This window comes from Clarias gariepinus, chromosome 22 (genome assembly GCF_024256425.1).
Source record: "Clarias gariepinus isolate MV-2021 ecotype Netherlands chromosome 22, CGAR_prim_01v2, whole genome shotgun sequence".
Classification (NCBI taxonomy): Eukaryota; Metazoa; Chordata; class Actinopteri; order Siluriformes; family Clariidae; genus Clarias; species Clarias gariepinus.
The window spans coordinates 13265640-13287698 of NC_071121.1; the positions used below are offsets into that span (position 1 = coordinate 13265640).

At 36.9% G+C, this 22059-nt stretch overlaps 1 protein-coding gene across 1 annotated transcript; it reads left to right on the forward strand.

Moving 5' to 3' along the window:
• Positions 1 to 2116: 2116 nt before the first annotated feature.
• On the forward strand, positions 2117 to 9747 carry mfsd4ab (major facilitator superfamily domain containing 4Ab). Its single transcript, XM_053483004.1, has 10 exons — positions 2117 to 2408; positions 3253 to 3451; positions 4251 to 4487; positions 4748 to 4901; positions 4972 to 5087; positions 5625 to 5798; positions 6235 to 6382; positions 7544 to 7614; positions 7709 to 7829; positions 7925 to 9747. The coding sequence occupies exons 1-10, from the start codon at positions 2179 to 2181 to the stop codon at positions 8086 to 8088; spliced, it is 1614 nt and encodes a 537-aa protein (XP_053338979.1). The 5' UTR covers positions 2117 to 2178; the 3' UTR covers positions 8089 to 9747.
• The last annotated feature ends 12312 nt before the right edge of the window (positions 9748 to 22059 follow it).

The following is a 22059-nucleotide window of genomic DNA, read 5'->3' on the forward strand; positions in this document are numbered from 1 at the left end:
ACTGCAGTACTTCAAGCAGCTGGTGGCCACACCAGATACTGACTGGTACTTTTGATTTTGAGCCTCCCTTCATTCAGGGACACATTGTGAAACATTTTTAGTTTATGTCTTATGGTGTTGACTCTTTTAGTGTTCATACAAATATTTACAGATTAAGTTCACTGAAAGTAAAAACAGTTAAAAGTCAGAGGACGTTTCTTTTTTTGCTGAGTATATATTCCAGCACATCCCAGAGATTCTTAATCAGGCCTAGATCAGGGAAATGAACTCTCTTGTCATGTTCCTCAAAACACTCCTGAACAAATTTTGTGCTGTGGCAGGATGAATTATCCTGTTAAATAAGGCACTGTCAATAAGGAATACCATATGGTCCGATCCAGCAGAATAAAACGGCATTCCCATGAAAGGCACCAGGGCACTATATTTGGCACCCAAGACTGCTGACCCAGCATTCAAACTCCCCAGATCCTAATCCAATCGAGCACCCATGGGATGCACCGGATAAACTGACATGGAGGCCCCACCCCACTTCCAACAGCACTCAAAGGATCTGCTGCCAACGTCCCAGTGCTAGACACCACAGCACACCCCCAGAGTCATGCCCGAGGGGCCAGAGCTGCCCTGGTGGCACAAAGGGAACCTACACAATATTGGGCTTAATGTTTTGTGTTGAGTTGTTATGGCTCATTTGTGTAATTGGTCTTCAACAATGTTTCCTCAAGGAAATATCTACTCTTTAGCCAAGTGTAAATGGTTAACCAAACTATAGATTTAGAATTGCAAATTTAAATGATCTATAGCATGTGGACCTGCTTGGTCAACTAACAAATTAGCATTTCACAATGAGACTTTTTAAACATTCTCCAATCCATAACTCATCTGCCAGCCATTTCCAAATCCCTTTGTGTAACTTGGACAGGCAGTGTGTTTAACGTCAAAATTTAACCTTAACAAACTGAAGCAGTAGGAAGCATCTGAGTTGTAGGTTAAAAGTGTGTTGCATTAAGGCTCTATTTGTCATGAAGAGGAAGTGAGATGAGCTATAGTTGTTAATGAGTGTCAGTACTAAAAACACTCATCTATAGAAGACTTCCTTTTTTTTCCACCAATGGATGTATCTGCACTCAGGGTCACAACTGCTATTTGAAAAAATTTATTTTTGAGGCAAATTAAATAGCAATTTATTTTATTGGTATTAGTAATATATTGGTATTGTTCTTGATGTAAAATATGGAACCATGGCAACTTTTTTTCAGCAGTGAATTAAGAAGTGTTCGAAATTATTTTATTTCAAAAAGATCGAGCTATATGGCATGGTGGTGCAGTGGGTAGCAACTTGCAGCTCGAGGATCTGAGTCTACATGGAGTTCCTTCAGTTTTCCTTCCACCTCCCAAAAACATGTCATTCAGTCAACTGGCTATTCTAAATTGCCCCTATTTATGAACAATTGTCTAAATGTGCATGTGCATTGTGGTCTTGATAAAAGTGGATACTGTCTGAATGTTAATGTATGAATGAATCTTGATCTTATTAAAATAAAGCCAACATGTTTTCCATCGTATTAAGGCACCTTATATTTAGGCATTTGGCAGACGCTCTTATCCAGAGCAACTCACATTTTTATCTCATTACACATCTGAGCAGTTGAGGGTTAAGAGCCTTGCTCAAGGGCCCAACAGTGGCAACCTGGTGGTCGTGAGGTTTGGACCTGGGACCTTAGGAAACATAGTCCAATGCTTACATCACTGAGATTTCTTTATTTAATGTGATATTTTGTATAATTGCATTTGATCTGTGGAAACAGTAAAAAAAAAAACTCCACTTTAAAAATCTCACTTTTTAGGATCTTAATAGGCTTTCAGTCTCACACATCAATTAACCCCGTAAGAGACAGGATAGAGGGACTGAACCGTTAAATAATTTTTTTTCGCTGAAATCCGATTTCATTGTGAAACCATGGATGAAAATCATTGACAGCTCTGCTGTTGCATCCTCACTTTCAGATATTAACTTGTCTTTCTGTGACTCTAACAGAAGACCCAGTTAAAGACCCAGCTCTATAAATACTGAACATCATCCCACTTTTTGACCTGAGCAAAGACAGTGTGTGTTTGCACAAAAGCCTCAGAATCTTCAAGAACCCTGACATTCAGTAATTCGTTCATTCTGAGGACACAATGTTTGTTGAGGAGCGTCTTATCGCGCTTTTCAAACGGAACTGGCAGCACACACTGACATACTGGAGTGTGTTCTTTAGTTTTGGACTCTGTATAGCATTCCTGGGTCCAACTATATTAGATCTGAAATGTCAGACCAACTCAACACTACAGGAGATCACTTGGGTTTTCTTTTCACAGCAGGTCTGTTTACTTATTGGCAGTTTGATTGGTGGCGTTTTCAAGAAAACGTAAGTTTTTGGTTGCATTATGTATTTTCTTTACCAGAAAATTGTATTTAGTTTGCAAATTTATTTGCATTTAAAGGTGATGAATAGAAGAATCAAAGTTGTTTGATTGATAATATATTTAGAGTAAAAGGTCACCAACTTGGAACAGCTACTAGGGAGTTATCGGCCAGTTGGACAATCCTGATCTTCAGTCTTTTTTTGTTCTTTCACATGGTCTAACAAAACAGTGGTACTGTATGTAGCTTGTACTGATTCCATAGTGTGTTTTGATTTGGGTCTACTAGGACTTTATTTGGTATAGCGTTGTAGACCATAGTAGAAAAATCTAAATGCATCACCATTAATCAATGTACTGTATAGTAACCTACAGTAAATTACATCCATGCAAATCCTGGAGGCTAAATAGCAATTTATTAAATTTTTTACAAGTGTAGTTCTCTTTGTAAGGACTGTTATATTCCTAACAATGCAACAGTATCCTTTCACATGGTAATAATGTGGGATTTTATGCTTAATTTGAAGTATACTTGCGTGATGATCTCTTGAATAGTGTGCGTGGTTTCGTGTGTGTGGTTGGGTTGCCAGCTGGACATCTGATTGTATTTGAGCACTTGGGGGTGAAGGACCTTGTTCAAAGGTCCAACAGGGGCAGCCCGTTGACATCTGGGCTTGAATTGGGGACCGTTTGGTCAACAGTCCATCATCCTAACCACCGAGCTACCGCTGCCCCTGAGCTCTTGACTAAATGAATTACTAAATGAAATACAGTACAGATGTAACAGTGCTGTGAACAAATATTAAACCTGGTAAAAACCTGTGCTTTCTCTCGCTCTCTGTTTCTCAGGTTGTTCAGTGCCCTCTCTGCTCTCTTCCTGTCCTCTCTCCTCATTTCTTTGATCTTTGCCATCATTCCTCTCTGCTCCAGTGTGCTGCAACTAGCCATAGCCATGGCTGTGTCAGGATTGGCGATGGGGATCATTGATACAATTGCCAACATCCAGCTGGTGGTTCTTTATCAGAAAGACTCTGCAATCTTCCTGCAGGTGATTTGAGTGCATATCTACATACCTAGTTTTCCTCTGAGACCTCTTTATTAGCTTTCATTTAAATGATATATAAATACATCTTAGTGGAAAATACAGAAGTCATTTTAAATATTAAATATATTCATTACACTACTTGATTAGATGCTGCACTTCTTTAGTAGATGACATACAGTTCATTGTACACAGTATATATTCAAGGATTCAAGGAGCTTTATCGTCATACCAGCACACTTCCATGTTCTGGTACGAAATTAGGACCCAGAGCCACAGAGATAGCATAGTAATATAAATATGAGGGTGTAAATATGTATATACATGAATATAAATAAGAGCAGTCAGAGATATATGATTCGACTTATAGGGTTATATATATGTATTGCACCATAGAGTTATATATTACACTAAAAGTTTGATTGTGTTTAATGGGAGAGGACCTACAGAGCACGGCTAGAGTTCAGCAGTCTAATTGCTTCAGGGTAAAAGTTGTTTTTGAGCCTGGTGGTCTTGCACTGAAGGCTCCTCAGCCTTCTGCCCGAGGGAAGATGTTGAAATAGAGCATGTGCAGGGTGGGTGGAGTCCTTAATAATGCGGAGGGCTCTTCTTCTGCATCTTGCAGTGTACAGTTCGGTATATGTGTGTGTTTGGGTGTATGGGTGTTTGTTCATTATTCACGATAAAAAAAAATAATGTGTCCCAAAAAATGACGACATACAGTCCTGCTTAAATCAGCATTTTATATGTTGACAAAACTTTATGAGCATGCCTTAATGTATTCCTGTGTCTTTCTTTTCCGTAGGCATTGCACTTCTTCATTGGCTTTGGTGCTCTGGTGAGCCCCCTGATTGCAGATCCTTTTCTTTCAGAGCACTGTCCCAGTATGAACAGTACAGAGAATGAGTCCATAATGCACCATTTCAGGCACAGTCTAACAGGCCTCAGGAGTTCAATGATTCTCAACCATTCAGAACATTCTGGAGGAGTCATGGAGCAATCCAATGTGTCCTATGCATTTTGGATCATGGCTCTGATTAATGTAGGATATTAAACAATCTTCTGCTTTTCTTACTTTCAAAAGATTTAGGAATAACTACAGACAAGGTGCTCATGTTAGGGTTTAAATTAAGCTATAAATGGAAAATCATGAACAGATTAAATCATCATTTTTACAGTAATGTTTACAAAACAAAAACAAAAAAACAAAAAGCAACGTATGGAATTAAGTAGCCTATAGGTTCAGAATGCATGGTATGGTTCATTTTCATGGTATGGCTCATTATGTCTCTTACATTCTAGCTTCCAGTACCTATTGCAGTGCTCGTGCTAATGTACTGCGAAAAGCTGATTCCATGTTTCCCAGATGGCCCTTCACATCTCCCAAACAAAAATGAGCTGGCCATGAAGACCAACCAAACTGAGTGCACAGAGACACAAGAACAAGAAGCTGGAGGTACAGATAAAGAACAAAGCAGGTTGTCCTGCTGTTTAGAGTTCCTGAATGACTTTCTTTATTTTTCCAGGCCATGGAGACCCTTTTAGCTGCTGCATGAACAGTAACCTGTGTGAGCTTCCTGCCTCATTTTTTGGAGTCCATATTCTAGGAGGACTAGTCCTCTTCATGACTGATGGCATTGTGGTAAGCAGCAGTCAATAGTTACTATATGTTTATATATACATTATATGGCCAAAAATTATATCACACCCATGTCTGCTTTTGAGCATGCCAATCCAGATTCAGTCCATCTTTGCTGTTAATAATAACATCCATCCGTTTAGGAAGGGTTTTCAGGTAGATTTTGAAGTGTGGCTACAAGAGCATTAGTCTAATCAGGAGTTGATATAGGTTGAGGAGGAGTCCTTGGTGTTCCAGTCAATTAAAAAAAAAATCTCCCTGAGTTCAAAGTTCTGTGCAGACCACTTGAGTTTTTCCACACCAACCTGGGCATACCATGTCTTTATGAAGCTTGATTCCTGTATAGAGGCATTATCATGCTGAAAAGGATTAGACCCCTTAGTTATAGTGAAGGGAAATACATCCTATGCAATTATGTGCTTCCAACATTCTGGCAGCAGTCTTGAGAACCTCATATAGATGTGCTGATCAAATGTCCACAAACCTTTGACCTTACAATGTGTATAGCTTTATGAAGCATGTACTGACTTTTGGTTACAGGGTGCCTACGCTGGATTTGCATACACATATGCTGTGTCAGCTCCGATGTCATTGAATGCTAAAACAGCTGGCTATTTACCCTGTATCTTCTGGGCTGCTATCACCGGGGGAAGGTTGATCTCCATTCCTTTGGCCTGTCGCTTCAGACCAGTGTACCTGCTCATGTTTAGCCTGGTAAATGCCTTTATATAGTTCTATAATTTTAATTACTATGTACACTCTTGATACTAGCGGCATGGTGATGTAGTGGTTAGCTTTGTCGCCTTGCACCTCCAGGGTCCGAGTTCGATTCCTGTCTCTGTGTGCAAGTTTGCATGTTCTCCCCATCATTGGTGGGTTTCCTCCGGGTACTCCTTTTTTCTCTCACAGTCCAAAGATATGCAGGTTAGGCTAATTGGCGTTTCCAAATTGCCTGTAGTGTGTGTATGAGCGTGTGCCCTGCGATGGATTGGCACCCTGTCCAGGGTGTACCCTGCCTCATGCCCTAAGCCTCCTGGGATAGGCTCCAGGTCCCCGTGACTCTGAATACATGATAAAGCGGTATAAAAGATGAGTGAGATTGAGTGAGTGACCATTGATACTTAACCCTGTGTCTGGTTGTGTTCCTCAGGTTGGTGTAATAGTGACCGTCTTGCTACTGCTGATTTTCTACACTAGTAGCATGTTCCTGTTTGTAGGAACATGCTTGCTCGGTCTTTTCCTCAGCAGCATCTTTCCATGCATGCTTGCTTACACTGAGGACATCCTAGACTACAAGGGTATGTAAAATATGTTCATATGTAGACTTTATATATCACTTTATTTATTTGTAAAGACTGAAATTAGTGTAAAAATTAGGGCTTATTAATCATAAGACAACACTTAGTATCTAGTGTAATATCAAGGGCTAGGTCTAGATTTTAATACATTGTACTGCAGCTCGACCACCTAAGTAGGATTCTTCAATAGAACTTGTTAATTTGTTTATATATTTTGGCTTTTGATCTTTAAAATGGATATTCATCCCCTTGACTTGTTTTCACCCCTTTGAACTTTACAATTTAAAACTAAAAGGCTCTTAACTGCCGTTACACGTTGCAATTCTATAAGAAACTATATTTGTTAAGATAAAAAATTAAAGAACAATAGCTTGAAGTATCCACACACACTGATACTCTTACCGGCCGACTTTTGCATGCTGCATTTGAGAAAGACCCACACACACACACACACAGTGTCTGAATGTACTCTCTGGTTTGTTCACAGCAGAGACATATTATTGTATTAAGTTGTACATATTAAGTTTTGAGCCAAATGCTTTGTATCACGTATATCTGTTACATCAGAGAACAAAGTAAAAACAAAAAGAGAGAGAGAGAAAGTTGCATGAATATCCATCCAAACACAGGCTATAGCAAGTATTGTATTTTTTTATATAGTAAGGAATAAGGATTTAAATGATTTAACCTCTGGGGCTAACACTGTAGAAATAACAGTACAGAATTTCTAACAGTATAGAAGAGGAGAAATAAATTTGTATTCATCCCCATTGCAGAGAAACCCATTAATCTATACATTAAAACAAGTTTGGGGCAAAGCTCTCTATTAAATGCATTTTGGAAACGTAGATATAATATGGCATAATCTTAACTTGCCTCAATAATATTTATAATATATATTTTATTATTATCATTATTATTATTATTATTATTATTATTAATCTTTTGGTTACACTTTTAAATGTGTATTGTGTGCATAAAATTATACTTTTATAGTATACTTTTCCATTTCCATTCTGTCAAGTTGTAACATTACAAAATGGGGATAAAGTTCAAAAGGGTGAAGACTTATACAAAACACATCTCTTTAATAAATAGCATATCTTGCTTACAAAGCAACAAACTCACACTCCTCTCTTCACATCACTCATCATGTTTCAGGATGCGTCACTGCTGTCATAGTGACCTGTGCTGGAATGGGTGAAATGGTTCTCCAGGTCGTCGTTGGATCGGTATGAAGTGCTTAATCCTTAATCCCCAGCTTTTTTTCTTCCTTGACTTTTCAGATGATTTTGTAAATATTTACATCTATGATATTATCTTTAGATCATTCAGACTGAAGGCAGCTATAGTTTCCTCCTCTGTGGCATGATTGCTGGATGTATTGGATTTGCTCTCTTCTTCTGCCTCATGCTCTGTCACTACTTCCACAGAAACTACCTCAAAGGTAAACTGTCTTTCGTTGTCCTCTACAGGTACTGAAAGCTTTAGTGGTTTGGAAAATTAATTCTGTATCTACATATCATCTCTTCATGCAAACAGGAACATGTCAAAAGACAGCTATGGTGAAGCAACCAGAAAAAGTGGTGGCTACATGTGAAGCTCCAGAGAGAGAAGAGGAGAAAGGCACAGAGAAAACAGATGAGAAAATAAGTGAAAAAATAGAGATGGAAGTGGAAGACAACTATGAAAAAAGTACATTTTAATTTAGTTTTTTTAAGTTTGTAAATTTGAGTAATCTGATTCTAAGTAATTCATAAATATGAAACTACTTGAAACTACTGGGAACAAAGAGTACATCTCATTTTCTAATTGTAGCTGAGAGTAAGTCTACAGGGTCAGAGTAATAGCTGCAAACACGATGCTATGATCCATGGTGTTTCTCGTGTCATGGCATGAAAGCATAATCATTTAATATACTTGCATTATTTTACAAACATATTCTTCCCGGTTACAAGTTAATGGGTAAACCTATGTTCAGAAAATCCTCTTTTGGCAAACAACTAACATGGTAAAACTTACATGAAAGATGGAATTAACCATTACAATACATGATTGTTTATACAGTGTCTGTGAATTTTGTTAGTTGAAAATGTAGTATTGTAAGATGCACAACTGGGCCCGTATTCACAAAGCTTATTAAGCCTAAAAGTTGCTCCTAATGGCAAAAGTCTTAGAAAAATCTCAGAATTTTGACATTTTCTTAGTATTTCCCCTTAAATTTAAGACTAAATCTGAGTAAAGATAAAATGATTTACAAAACATCTTATCCCTTAAAACAGCCCCTAAGGTAAAAATTGTTAAGAGTAGAGAGGAGAGGGACTTTTAAGAGGCTTAAGAGTTTCTATAGCAGAGGACAAAATGGTGGAAGGAAGAAATATTCTCCAAACACTAAACATAAAGCTAAAAGTAAACACTGCTTTCTGTCTAAGTTGGTTTTCTTGTTCTTTTACTCCAATTCATCTCTCTTGGATTGTTGGCTACATACCATCCAAAAGTGCAACTTAAATAAACTGTCCTGCAATCATGTAAATTGGTAAAAAAGGTGAGCCATTTTGCTCCCATCAATCTAAAATGATATATTTATAAATAAAGTAAGAAGAAATGAAGAAATGTAATAACTACTATTGCATGGAAATTGGTTGTTTCAAAAAAAGGCACATTTTTAACAGTTGGGTGTTTTAATTAACTCTAAAATATTTAGCCTATTACAGAAACTTTGCATTAAGTAGCCTGCATCCATAATTATACAATTTCTTTATATACAAACATTATGATTTTATTGTCTGTTCTATTAACATATATACAATATATATATTACAAAGAGCGCATTTTAAGACCTTTACATGTCAGCCAATCACAGTCCTTGAATTGCCATATCATCCCTAGCAACGGGGTCAACCACACCTCCTGACTAAGATAAAAGTTTTTGTATTTTCCTTATTTAGAGTTGCTCTGAGAAGTTTCCTTAATCACTTTTAGTCTAGGACTCCTTGCTAGGACTTTTTAAACTAAGATAGGAGCCCTCTGGGAGAATTCTAAGATGCTTTGTGAATATGGGCCCTGATGTCTACTTGAGGCAACAGGCAAGAAAAATGTCAATTAGTGTTGGGTCATTTTTAAACTACAGTATATTGTATGTCATGTGTAGTTCTATTGCATCACTCAGTTCACTGTTCTTCCAGAATTATTTATCTTATTTATTGTTGTCAAATGTATTTTGTAAAATGTATATAACTCGTATCTCGTTAGTGAATTGGTCTACATATTGTCTCTAAAAGATTGATGAACATTTGAGAAATTGCAACATTTCCTTTTTTTTGGTATGTACAGTAGATAGAATACAGTGGCTTTAGTGCAATAAACTTTTTTTTAAAAGATATGACTTATATGTATGTCCTCCACATTTGCAGAGATGTGTCTTTCTTTAAATACTGATAACAGATGCACAAACATGTTGAATACTTTATGATTGGGCTTAGCAAGCAGAATTTTTTATTTTATTTAACTGCTCATGTTTTTGGAGGTTAAGGCTGGTTTTATGCTGGATGACCATCCCCAGTGGTTGGTTCCTTGACCAGGAAATGAACCCAGGCTGCAACTCCTTGTGCTAGTCACTAATCCACCCAGGAATCATTAGTGCAGAAATTCCAAAAATATAATAAAACATTCTCAACATTTCCCCTGTCAATTCCTAATTCAAATGTAGTGGAACTTACCTTCTGTTTATTTCTAATTAAATTAAAATGTATTTGTATGGTGCTTTTAAAAATAGATCTAGTCACATAGCAGGTTTATGGAAATTCCCGATGTAGATTTCAATCCTTAATAGGCAAGTTAGAGGTAAAAGTAGGAATTAAATACTTCTATAGGTTGATACTCTGTAAGGAACCAGACTCAAAAGGAAACTCATCTTCTTCTGGGTGATATACAGAAAAAGAAAGGAAACAGTATTACATGTATAAAAAAAATAACGATTAATGAGAAGAAAGACAATATTCAAAAAAATAAGGTAAAAAATCCAAATAAAAAATAATATTTGGTCTAATGAGACCAAAAAAAAACATTTTGGCTTTGGAACAAAGTGATCGGTTTTGCAGAAGACCTAAAGGGCCCATCAGCCTCATAATTGTATCCAGACATTTATGTATGGTGTGGTAGGATTATGTTGTGGGAATGCATTCCATCAGCTGGGACTGGAAAACTAGTCTATCTGAGGACAAAATAAATGGAGTCAATTACAGGGACAAAACAAGAAGAAACTCTGTTCCTGTTTGCAGGAAACATGAGACAGGGGTGGAGGTTCACATAACAACAGAACAACAACCCTGCCAAACTTCACTGGAGTATGTTGGAATGGCCAAGTCCAAAATTCTTGAGACTGATTGAGAATTTATGGCCAGATGTTCACACCCAGCCAATCCCACAGGACTTGTTCCAAAAAGGATGGGCAAAACTATCTGAATCTATATATGCAAAAGCATATATAGACATATCCTATATTGACATATTGAGACATATCCTAGAAGCCTTGCAGCTGTATTTGAAGCCAAAAAAATGACCCAGGGGTCTGTCTGTGCAAAGTGCAAATCACTTGCTCAAAACTACCATCTACACGGCTATGTTCATCCATTTAAGCAAGGGGGTGAGTCAGCAAAAGAGCAATGCAGAAAGTGAATGTCTCTGTAGTATCCAGGTGAGATTATCTATCGCGGCAGCAAGGTTAATCACTGAGTGACTCATCATCTCAGGAATTATGAACCAGTAACAGCAAATGTGGGAGCAGAGGAATCAGACTCCATCAGGCTGTTCAAAAGTTTGGAGGAGCCATATTACAGCATCACAGAAACCAACATAAAATCAGTCAGCAGGTGTGCACTATGAGATAAAGGATACATATTGGGATTAAGCATGGACTTTGGCAGAGCCAGCTATGAAGGCATACATAAGAGGGAGAACCAGTTACATGAGGGCATCCTGCTACATAAAGCATCCCACCAGGTTATGTAAAAGAACCTGGAATCATGCAAGACTCTCTATGGTCATGAAACCCTAGGTACAGTCACTTATTGTCTATACCACTTTATTCTATATAAAATGTCATGGGGCCTGGACGCATACACACACTCATACGCACATTCACACACTATGGGCAGTTAGCCTAACTCTTTCTTCTGACCATGGCAGGAAACCACAGTACCCAGGGGAAAACCACATGGGGAGAACATGCAAACTCCATGCACACAAACCGAAGGTGGAAATCAAACACAGCCCCTGGAAGTGCAAGGTGACAGTGCTAGCCTAGGTGTAAGCTATTTAACCGAAGTTTTGAATAAATAAATAAGCAGCCTGCAAGAAGGGCAGAGGTAAGTGGTTAAGGCATTGGACTACTGATCAGAAGGTCCCAGGTGTAAACTCCAGTACCTCCGAGTTGTTACTGCTGGGCCCTTGAACTGCTCAGATGCATAATGAGATCAATTCTAAGTCGGTCTTGAAAACAGTTAATGCTGAAAATATTCGATGATTAAGACTAAAGTGACTAAAATGTGGCAGCTATAATTCAATGTTTGTTGTCCCTTTTGCCCATTGTATTTTCTTCATTGTACAGTATTTGGGCATTAAAATGTGAGGTTGTTGTTACTCCTGTTCAGCACTAGATGTCAGGCCTTCAAAACCTACGGCTGTCTAGACAGCACAATTTATGTAATGGATTGTTTCAATACTGTTAGTTATAGGTTTGTAATTTTATTCAGACATAAATTACACTACTACACACTTTTACTTGTATTGTTTGTTTGTTTAGTTAGACATAAATGATACTTGAAAAGGCTTTTCTTGCCAAAGCTTTTACTCATTTGTTGTAAAAAAAAACAAAACAAAAAAACCCAACAACAACAGAATGATTAACAAAGCAAATCAATGTGAACACACATAGTTTTAACCCTAATCTCAGTTTCAGCAACCAAAAGATATTATTATTATTATTATTATTATTATTTTATAATGACAACAACAATAATTATTATTATGATTTTATAATGACAACAATAACAACAATAATAATAATTTTTATTATTATTATTATTATTATTATTATTATTATTATTATTATTATTTTTACATTTTAATTAATCAATATAAAGAATATTTCTTTTTTTTTTTTTAATACACAAGACAATGTCTCTACTGCTAAACTAAACTAAAGTAAACTGCAATCCTTGTGGGGCATCCATGCCTTTACCCAAGTGGACGCTTGAGGACATTCTGTGACTATTCATTGAAAATATGATTTGATCAGGGGAGCTCAGTCTCTGAATTATGCAATATTGAATAGAATGATTATGAGTACAAATGTGTGCATGGAAATCAGTTACCTTTTTAATGTCATGGTTTCCTAGCTATGTAGCACATATCAGCTATATTTTAATAACAGCATGACACCAATAAATTGAGTATAAAACCACAATGTCAGTTTGCTTCCAGAATCCTGTATCCCCAAGTCCACATCCACCACAAATCAATCTCTTACACCGTGACACACCAAGGCAGCCTATCTATCTCGCTGCCTCAAGGCAAATGCAAGTCTACATCCTCGGCTTTATCAGAAAGCCAATCTCACTGCTCTAAACAAGATAAATCAGGCCATGACAGGCGTGAGAATAGGCTTCGGTGGACTGTGAGCCAGCAGGGAGCCGTTCAGTCATTCAAGCTTTCTGGACTTTTCTCTCTCACTGCACTGTCTGCTGCTGCACTGGCTATCTGACCACTATTGTAAAAGCTGACGATGCCACTAATTCTTGCACCTTGACCGACAATGAAACTTCTTGCTATCTGCTTTCAAAACTTTACAATATGATACATCATTAATGGAATGCATCAGGTTATTGATTATAGATTCTTCCCAGTGATATGCGCTAAAATGCCCCCTCTGCCACAGATTGTTCCCCCACATAATCTCTATCAAATATTATATTATAAATTCATAGGTTTATGAAATACAAATTACACCAAATGAATTTAATTTTAAAATAAGCAATATTAAAAATACATGTTGTATATGATTTTTAAAAACTAAATTATAAATATTTTTTTGTATGCATGTATATTTTTATATTGCTTATTTATAATAAAAACCATTTTGTGTAATTTTTTATCATAAACAATATTTATTTAGTGTAAACATTTTTGATTTACATTACAAACCTCTGCAAAATAAATCTGCCACAAAATAAACATTATACAGTATGAGAATTTGTATTAGTGGTCTCAAAAGCGTTCGCGTGGCTAGGGTTCATTATAATAGTGATATCATATTTGATACTAATAAACCTTTAAAGATATATTTTAATATAATATTTGATAGAGATTATGCAGCGGGGTTAACTCATGACAGGGGAGCATTTAAAGCATGACACCGTAAAGTATACAAAGCTCACAACACTTCAGAAAGGCATTTAACATGCACTCTTAAAACCATGACTTCACACGCCAGAAATACCATTTACTATTACTCACTAGGGGAACATTAATAGTTCTAGTTAATAGTTTGTTTGTTTAAAAGGATCTAAGACTGTCCAATAGTAAGCAAATCTTAGTAATTGATGGGTTAGACTGTTATCGGTCATACTTGTGTTCAGCTTATGTTTTCTTTTATGGAGGAACCCATAATTTTTTTTTATCTTATTGTTTTTATTCAATCATTATTTCTTAACTAACAGAAAACTTCTTCTTAATCCTATCAGAGGTGTTTTATCTCACCTACCATCCGTCATATCCTTCAGGCATCATCATCATCGTCCATTTTCTCTATCTGCAACTCCTACTAATCCATTCATGGGAATTTGGTCAAACCTTCATCAAACCTTTTTTAGGCAGCATAGATGTGCATCATTTTCTGATAAATTGACACAGGGTGGGTCAGGGTGGCGACACATTGGTTTACCTTGAAGGACTTGCATCTGTTCTTTGTAATAGTGTAGCAGACCTCCCAACCCATGGACTCAATCACTTTAAATAGTTTCACTTTAACTGATTTAACCCTAGTTTTTCCAATAGTTTTACACCAAACAGTAAATGTAGGATTAAAAAAAAACATCCCACAAAAAGATCTACCAGAGTTCCTAAATAAATTGCCCTTTTTTGAGGAATTTCAAGGTTTATCAACAGGTTCCAATTTATGGAAGTTCCAAAGTAAGCCTTGATGATCAGACTGGTGACGTTTCTTTCCTTCAGAAACCTTACTGTTGTTGTTCTCTCTTAGTGAGAGACTCAGTTCTTCTTTCCAGACTGCATTAATTTTCCAGGTTGTCACTGTCAAGCATCATTTGCTCTCAATTAACTTACCACTGAACGGAATGGACGAAAGGTTTAATGATTTTTAACATGTCAAAACTGCAATCATTAGCACAATTTGCCTGGCAATCAATCTCAATTTTTGTCATTCGTTCACTTACATTTGTATTAAATGCAGTGGGTGAAGGAATGGAAATAAATATTGTCTCGTTCACCGATGGCAGACTTTGTCTGATGGCTTGAAATAGGGGGTGTGAATTAACTATCTATAAACATCTCCGGCAGTGACAGATGACCTTTAACACAAGAGCAAGCCTATGCTTTGATCAACCTGACACAGTGGCTGTCAATTGAACAGCCAGATTTATGTGGGATGCTCTAATGGTCTTGGATTGTGGTTAAACAGAGCAGGCTGGCAGAAGAGAGATAACGCAGCTGTAGCTCTACAGAGACAATGCCCTTGTTTCACTGATGAGGTTTCTTAGCTGTTTTCCTTTCAGTTCTAAATGAAAGACCAGGCATTGATAATCAGCTTACCAACACGTTGGCCAAAATCAGCTTACCAAGAATTGTAGAAAATAAAAAACAACAACATTCACTCAAAACGTAAAACCTTTAAATGTCCCCTAATCTCATGAATATATCACAATCAGATTAAGCACCAGTAACACAATAAGTTCACTCAAACAAGTAAATGATTAATCTTTATCATCTCACTTAATATGCAAAAAAAGAATGCAAATAGTGTCTCAGCTCCTGGACTGCTGGTTGTGTCTTTTCCCTGCTGATGAGTGTTTCATTACAATGCCACCTCACTTTGGGAGTCTCCATCTTTCATCCAAGCCCTGGCTTAAAATAGAGCACAGACACCCTGAACCAAAGTACACTGACAGCTGAGACACAAACACCCACACAGAGACATGCCACATTCTTGTATCGATATTAATGATTTAGAAGCTTATCTGAAAGAAACATGTGAAGTAGCTCATGAAAAAGTCCTGTAATTATATGGTATATAATGATTGTTTTATACGATGTACATCTACATACGTTTCCAGAAATTTACTTTACATAATAAAAATGAGATGTTCACCTCACCCTTAATTAAAGGTAAGACTGATGGCTCTTTTATACTGTGGAGAGAATTTTGAGGGAAATTTCGGTGTCTTGGATTAGGTCCACTTTTTCACTTAAAGTCAAGGATCACGACTAATCAACGTAAACCCATCCCCGTTACTCTATGATGAATCATTTTAATACGAGTTGACTCATCCAAGATGTTAGTGCCCCAATTCACAGTACTCAAAGGCTCACTTAGAACAAAAAAGAAACCGAGGTAAATAATACTGTATGCAAAGGCTTAAGAGTTGCATGTTGTCACCGTATAAAATACTATGGGAGATTATGCAACAGCAAAATCTCTACCATTATCAGGAGATCAAACCAGTGTAGCTGAAAATCTCCAAACACAGTTCTACAATTCTTTCATAAAGCACTGAAGAAGTTATTCACAGACTATTAGGGTCTACATCCTTGTCCTTTGGTTATGGAGAAATAGGTCCTTCCCAGAAAAGCATTTGATAGCTAATGTTAGCTGTGTTTGCCTTCTCAAACTCATCAACATTCTTCGTAGTCCGCTTATGGGTTTCATTTAGCAAGTTCACTCTCTTGCTATACTGCTTATCCTGTTCTGGAATCTGGAGTCTATCCCAGTGGACTCAGGGCATTAGGAGGGGTGCACCCTGGATGGAATGCCAATCTATCAAAGGGCACAAGGCAATTTAGAAGCACCAGTTAATTCAATCCAAGAAATCCACCAAGCACAAGGAGAACATTGAAACTCTGTGCACACAGACTTGAAGGCAGGACTCAAACCCTTGACCCTGCAGGTGTAAGGACACAGTGCAAACTACTACACCACTGTGCCACCATATATACAGAAAAGGGTTTGTGATATAAATTCTTTCTTTGTATTTACCTAGCTATAAGTACAATTGAAACAAAAGGTTTACATACACCTTGGCTAAAGATCCACATATTTCATGTTACTATATACTGTACACTGTCCAGCCAAAAAAAAAAAAATTGCACACTCTAATATTTCATTAGACCATAATTTTGCTTTGATTATGGTATTGTAAGCTTAAGCAATGTCACAACATTTATTTTCAGTCCAGCGTTGCATTCATTTTTCTCCAAGATCTTGTTTTGATGATGGAAGGGTCAGACCGCTGTGTAAAGCCTTCTCCAGAACATCCCAAACATTCTCAGTGGGCTTAAGGTCTTGACTCTGTGGTGGTCAATCCATGTGTGAAAAATTCTCTCTTAACCACTCTTTCACAATTTGAGCCTGATGAATCCTGGCATTATTATCTTAGAATATGCTTGTGCTACCAGAGAAGAAAAAAAATCTATTGATGGAAAAACATAATGTTGCTGAACCAAGGCTTGACCAACAGAAGCAACACTAGATCATATCACTGCCCCCATGGACTTGTATGGTAGGCACTAGGCATGATGGGTGCATCACTTTTTTTTGCCTCTCTTCTTACCCTGATGTGCCCATAACTTTGAAATGAAGTAAATCTGATCTTTTTCCAGTGCTCCACAGTCCTTTATGCTCCCTAGCAAATTTAAACCTTTTTTAATTAGCCATACTAACTTAAGGCTAGAAATCTGTTTAGTCCCAGTCTCTTAAGTTCTCTTTGCAATCCTTCCAAGTTCATAATGCGCTTTAACCCAATTTAAGTAGTTTGAGTTGTTTTCCTGTCTTGATGAAGGACAATGTTTTTGTTATGTAACTGACCCTTCTGAAACAGAGGAACATCTATGCTACAACCACAGGATATGTCTTCTGACATGGTTGTTTATAAAATGAGAAGCTACTCACTGCAGCAACCATATTAATTACTGCAGTAATTATTCAGTGAAAGGCTCTTACCTACAGAGGGGCCAAAAAATTTATACACACCTCAAGAGTTTCTATCTAAGCTCTTTTTAAAAATCTTGAATTGAATTATGGCAGCAATTTAGTATTATCTTTCCTCTAAAGATGTCAGTAGACATACTATTGTTAATGATATCATGTGACCATGATATATATATATATATTAAATATACTATATATGATATTGGTATATAAAACTAAGTCAGTTAATATACCTTAATTGTAAAAGAGCTCATTTTTAAAGAGCAAGTTAGAGACAATAAAGAGAGATTTATTTGAGGTTTTAATTCACTTTAGCAGAATCCAGTGGTTTTTTGATTGACCATCTGATTGGCATAATAAGACTAATGCCAGCCATGCACCCTGTGCTGTATTTAGGGCCAGAAGTTTAAAATCTTTAGAGGCTTTAGGGCCTTTTTAGTGTCTTTTGTGCGCTTCTGATCTTGATACTCTGAGAAAATTAAAATAACTCAACCAAGACCTCAGAAAAAATGAACCTGCACAAATACAGAATGAAATTTTTTTTGCTGTTTTTAAAGTTACTCATTACAGAAATTGTCTGACAAATAAAATAAATAAAATAAATAAAAAATGGTTAATTGATAATTATTCACCCCCAGAGGTAAATACTTAATGCACCAATTTTATTTTTATTAAATTATTTCTTCCATTTCTCAATGCAAATATAATCCAAAATTCCTAAATATAATGGTATTAATGTAATGTTATAGGTGCACACCAATTTTGTTTGGAATTTAGTGTAGTCTTTTACCTGGGATTAGACACAATCTTCTGGTTGACATCCTTAACAGTTGCTTTCCTCAAGATTTACTTTAACATCTGCTGAAAAGGAACCATGATGCCATCAACAAAATCCTCCATGGTAGGGATGGTGTGACCTGAAAATGAAGCTACATTTGCTCTGTGCTTTTGTTTGTTTTTTTACTTTAAACAAAATGTCTGGTTTTCTCACAGATCTCATATTGTTCACAGGCCAGACCTATGAAAAGCTGCTGATATGGTTGATGTCTGCATATGTTCTCCATGTTTCAACTTATGAGCTGACCTCTTGGCCACTTGGGTTTGACAATTACGCTTGTTGGCTGTTCTTTTTTTCTATTCAGAATGGCAACCTAACTGTGGTTGTGTGTGCATTGTGTCATATTTTTTCAAATTTTTTTGTGGATTTTACAGTGTTTAAAAGAAGTTCCAAAGTTTTGCTGATATATTTCTTTACCTTTTTCCGATTTTTTCCGATATAAAAGTTAATTTCAAAACTTCCTGACCAGTTCCTTTATCCTCATGAGATCAGGACCTATTTGATCCACGTTTTAGCTATTGCAACCTGCAAAGTCAAAGATAGTGATTATGCCACAATACGCGTGTGGATTTAAAATCAGATGTGTGTTGTTCAACATATTAGTTTAAAAAGTGAGAGTAGTAGCAGGAATAATAGTTCAGAAGTAGCAGGAATATACTTGAATTTGCTATTGTAAAATACTCACCTAAATAGCTAGAATTGTCATTGAGTAAATTAAATAGTCAAAAAAACCATACTCCAAGACTAGCATAATAATACCAACTTAATCTTAGCATTTTTGTATTTTTATGGAAGTGGCAGGGTCATCATGTTGAAAGACTGTTAGTGCACCTCAGTCATGCATGAGGAAGTAGAGCAATCTTCTTCTTTGTCTTTCGGCTGTTCCCTTTCAGGGGTCGCCACAGCGAATCATCTGCCTCCATCTAACCCTATCCTCTGCATCCTCTTCTCTCACACCAACTGACTTCATGTCCTCTCTCACTGCATCCATAAATCTCCTCTTTGGTCTTCCTCTAGACGATCCTCTTCCTCTAGTTTGTAAAACTATTTATATACTATAAAGTAAAAATATTTAAGTCAGTGACATGCACAGCAACTAATTCATTTAAACATTTAAACATTATTGCAGGTGGTAGTTAACTAGTTAAGGCAGGAAAATGATTTTAAGTCTTGAGGATAATACTTCCGATCTACAGCAAATCTTTGTGTTGGACTATCTTCAGTGGATCTGTAGATTCTGAGTGAAGACTTTTTACAAAAGCAGTTAGGTAATTCTTAAGTACTTTTATGCTTTTATTGGTATCTTGCAATCTGTTTTTAAAAGACGTGCATGGTAAATACCTTTATGTTAATTATATCTTTTAAGCATGGTTTTAAGCAAGGCCTTTTTTTTTGGCACAGCTATGCCTGTTTTTGACACATGAAGCTATGCAAAGCATTCAGACATATATTTAAAATAGTTAAACAAAAAGAATCCACATTAACTGCAATCAAATATAAACCATTTGAACTCTTTTTGGGATGACCTTTTTAAAAAGGTTTTACAAATTTAATTTGCTGAAAACTTTAAACACTATCATTAAGATTATGAACACTATCAATATTTTGATTCCATTCATACCTAAATGAATGAACATCACAAAATGTTCGGATTAGAGAAATAAACATTTATTTATGTGAGTGTCTTACGATCCGCCACGCCTACTTTGATCAAAGGATGCAGGCTGCTTGTCAGTACCGCGTATTAGTGATGCCTGCTTTTATGAAATTATTTGGCCCGACCCAGCCCGCCCCGCACCACTGTATCTATTTTTACAACCCACTCTGCCCCGCACCCGTGACCATTAAATAGACATACTAGGCATTGTAAAAACAGCCTTTATTTCAGCCTAAAAGTGCTTGGAAACATCGCTCTGTAAATTGGCAACAACATATGATTATGAATATGAACGATAAATCAGGTTATATTAATAACAAGATAATGATTTTTGCCTACGCTAAATAACCACTGACATTTTTTTTTTATTTATCACACGGAAATGTTCATTTAGCGTTTTTACGTTCACTGTGCAAAAAAAAGAATGGCATCCACTGTCTGCCATCTTCACTTTTATTTCTTTGTGTTTGTTGTGACTGACAGCGGTAGCTGCTTGGCGCTTTCGTGACTTGTAACGTGACGTAACCTTATCAAAGAACTTAATAAAATATGAAAATAGATATTCCCAAATATTTATAGGGAATTGCATGCAACATACAGTACATGGGTTTTTTATTTAATTTTGTTTTTAATGACCTGCCCCAACCCACCCCGCAAATGAAGTGACAATTTCTTTACCCGCTCCAACCCGAACCGGTTACCAGACGACCCACGCGTCACCGCGTATTATGAAAACTACAGCAGGGGGCAGAGCTTTTTCTTACAAAGCTTTAAAGTAGGCCTCCAAATAGTGTTCGGGACTAAGACACAGTCTCAGTGTTTAGGTCTAGGCTAAAAACCTATTCAGACTCCCTCTGACCTCTGGACTGTTCTAATTCATCCTGGTGTTCCACTTCTGGTTGGAGATCTGTCACATGGCCCGTGTGTCTCTTCGGTTCTGGCCTCGACTGATAGTTCAGGACTGAAATTTCCTACAAGTCTACCTGAGCCTCCAATAACTACCTGGACTCCATATTAACATCAACTGTTAAAGCTGAACTGCCTGCCATCTAACACACAGCATAAATGCAGATCAATTCTTGCTCTTTGTTTCACCCAAATGAGAATGGCTTCCCTGTTGAGTCTGGTTCCTCTCAAGGTTTCTTCCTATCACCATCTCAGGGAGTTTTTCCTTGCCACGTCGCCCTCGGCTTGCTCACCAGGGACTATCTGTCCATTTTGATTCATACACATTCACATTCCATACAAACTTAAATAATTCTTTTGATTTTGTAAAGCTGCTTTGCGACAATGACAATTGTTAAAAGCGCTATACAAATAAAATTGAATTGAATTGAATTGATCTATAGCTTTTACAATCAATTGTAGGGAACAGCAGCCTATCATACAGGAACTTTGCCTTTACTGTTTATTGTGCATTGCCAACTATAAACTCCCCAAATAAAATTAATCATTACAAATGTGCATTTCAACCAATTTGAATATTACAAATTATTATGAAAAAAAATCCCATCAGCCAAATTTGCCAAACCAATTTATATATAATGTTTTTTTCTGCTATTCCCAGAAGAGAGCCTGGAGGTATGAGGGAGCCTGAGGCAGCTGCTAGCTGCTGAAGTGTGAAGTTGAAGCGCGTTAGTGTGAAGGCTGTTAGCAGTGTGAAGGTGGACTAACCCCAGTTACAGTAGTGTCTCGCCTTAACTGCCACACTACCGTTACTTGTTGAGTACAGCAGACAGCCCGAGATGGTGAGAATAGGCAACAGAGTATGAGACGATCAGATTTTTCTGCTTGGCTGTATCCAGTGGGTTGTGACATGTTTCTGTGGAAGATGGAATAATAAATATGGGACAACTCAGGCTTTTACTAAATGTTTGGGTGGCAGGACACTGCCAATGTGTCGTATACCACCTAACACAGAAGGGGGAACAATTGCAACGTATTGCATCATAAAATCTTTT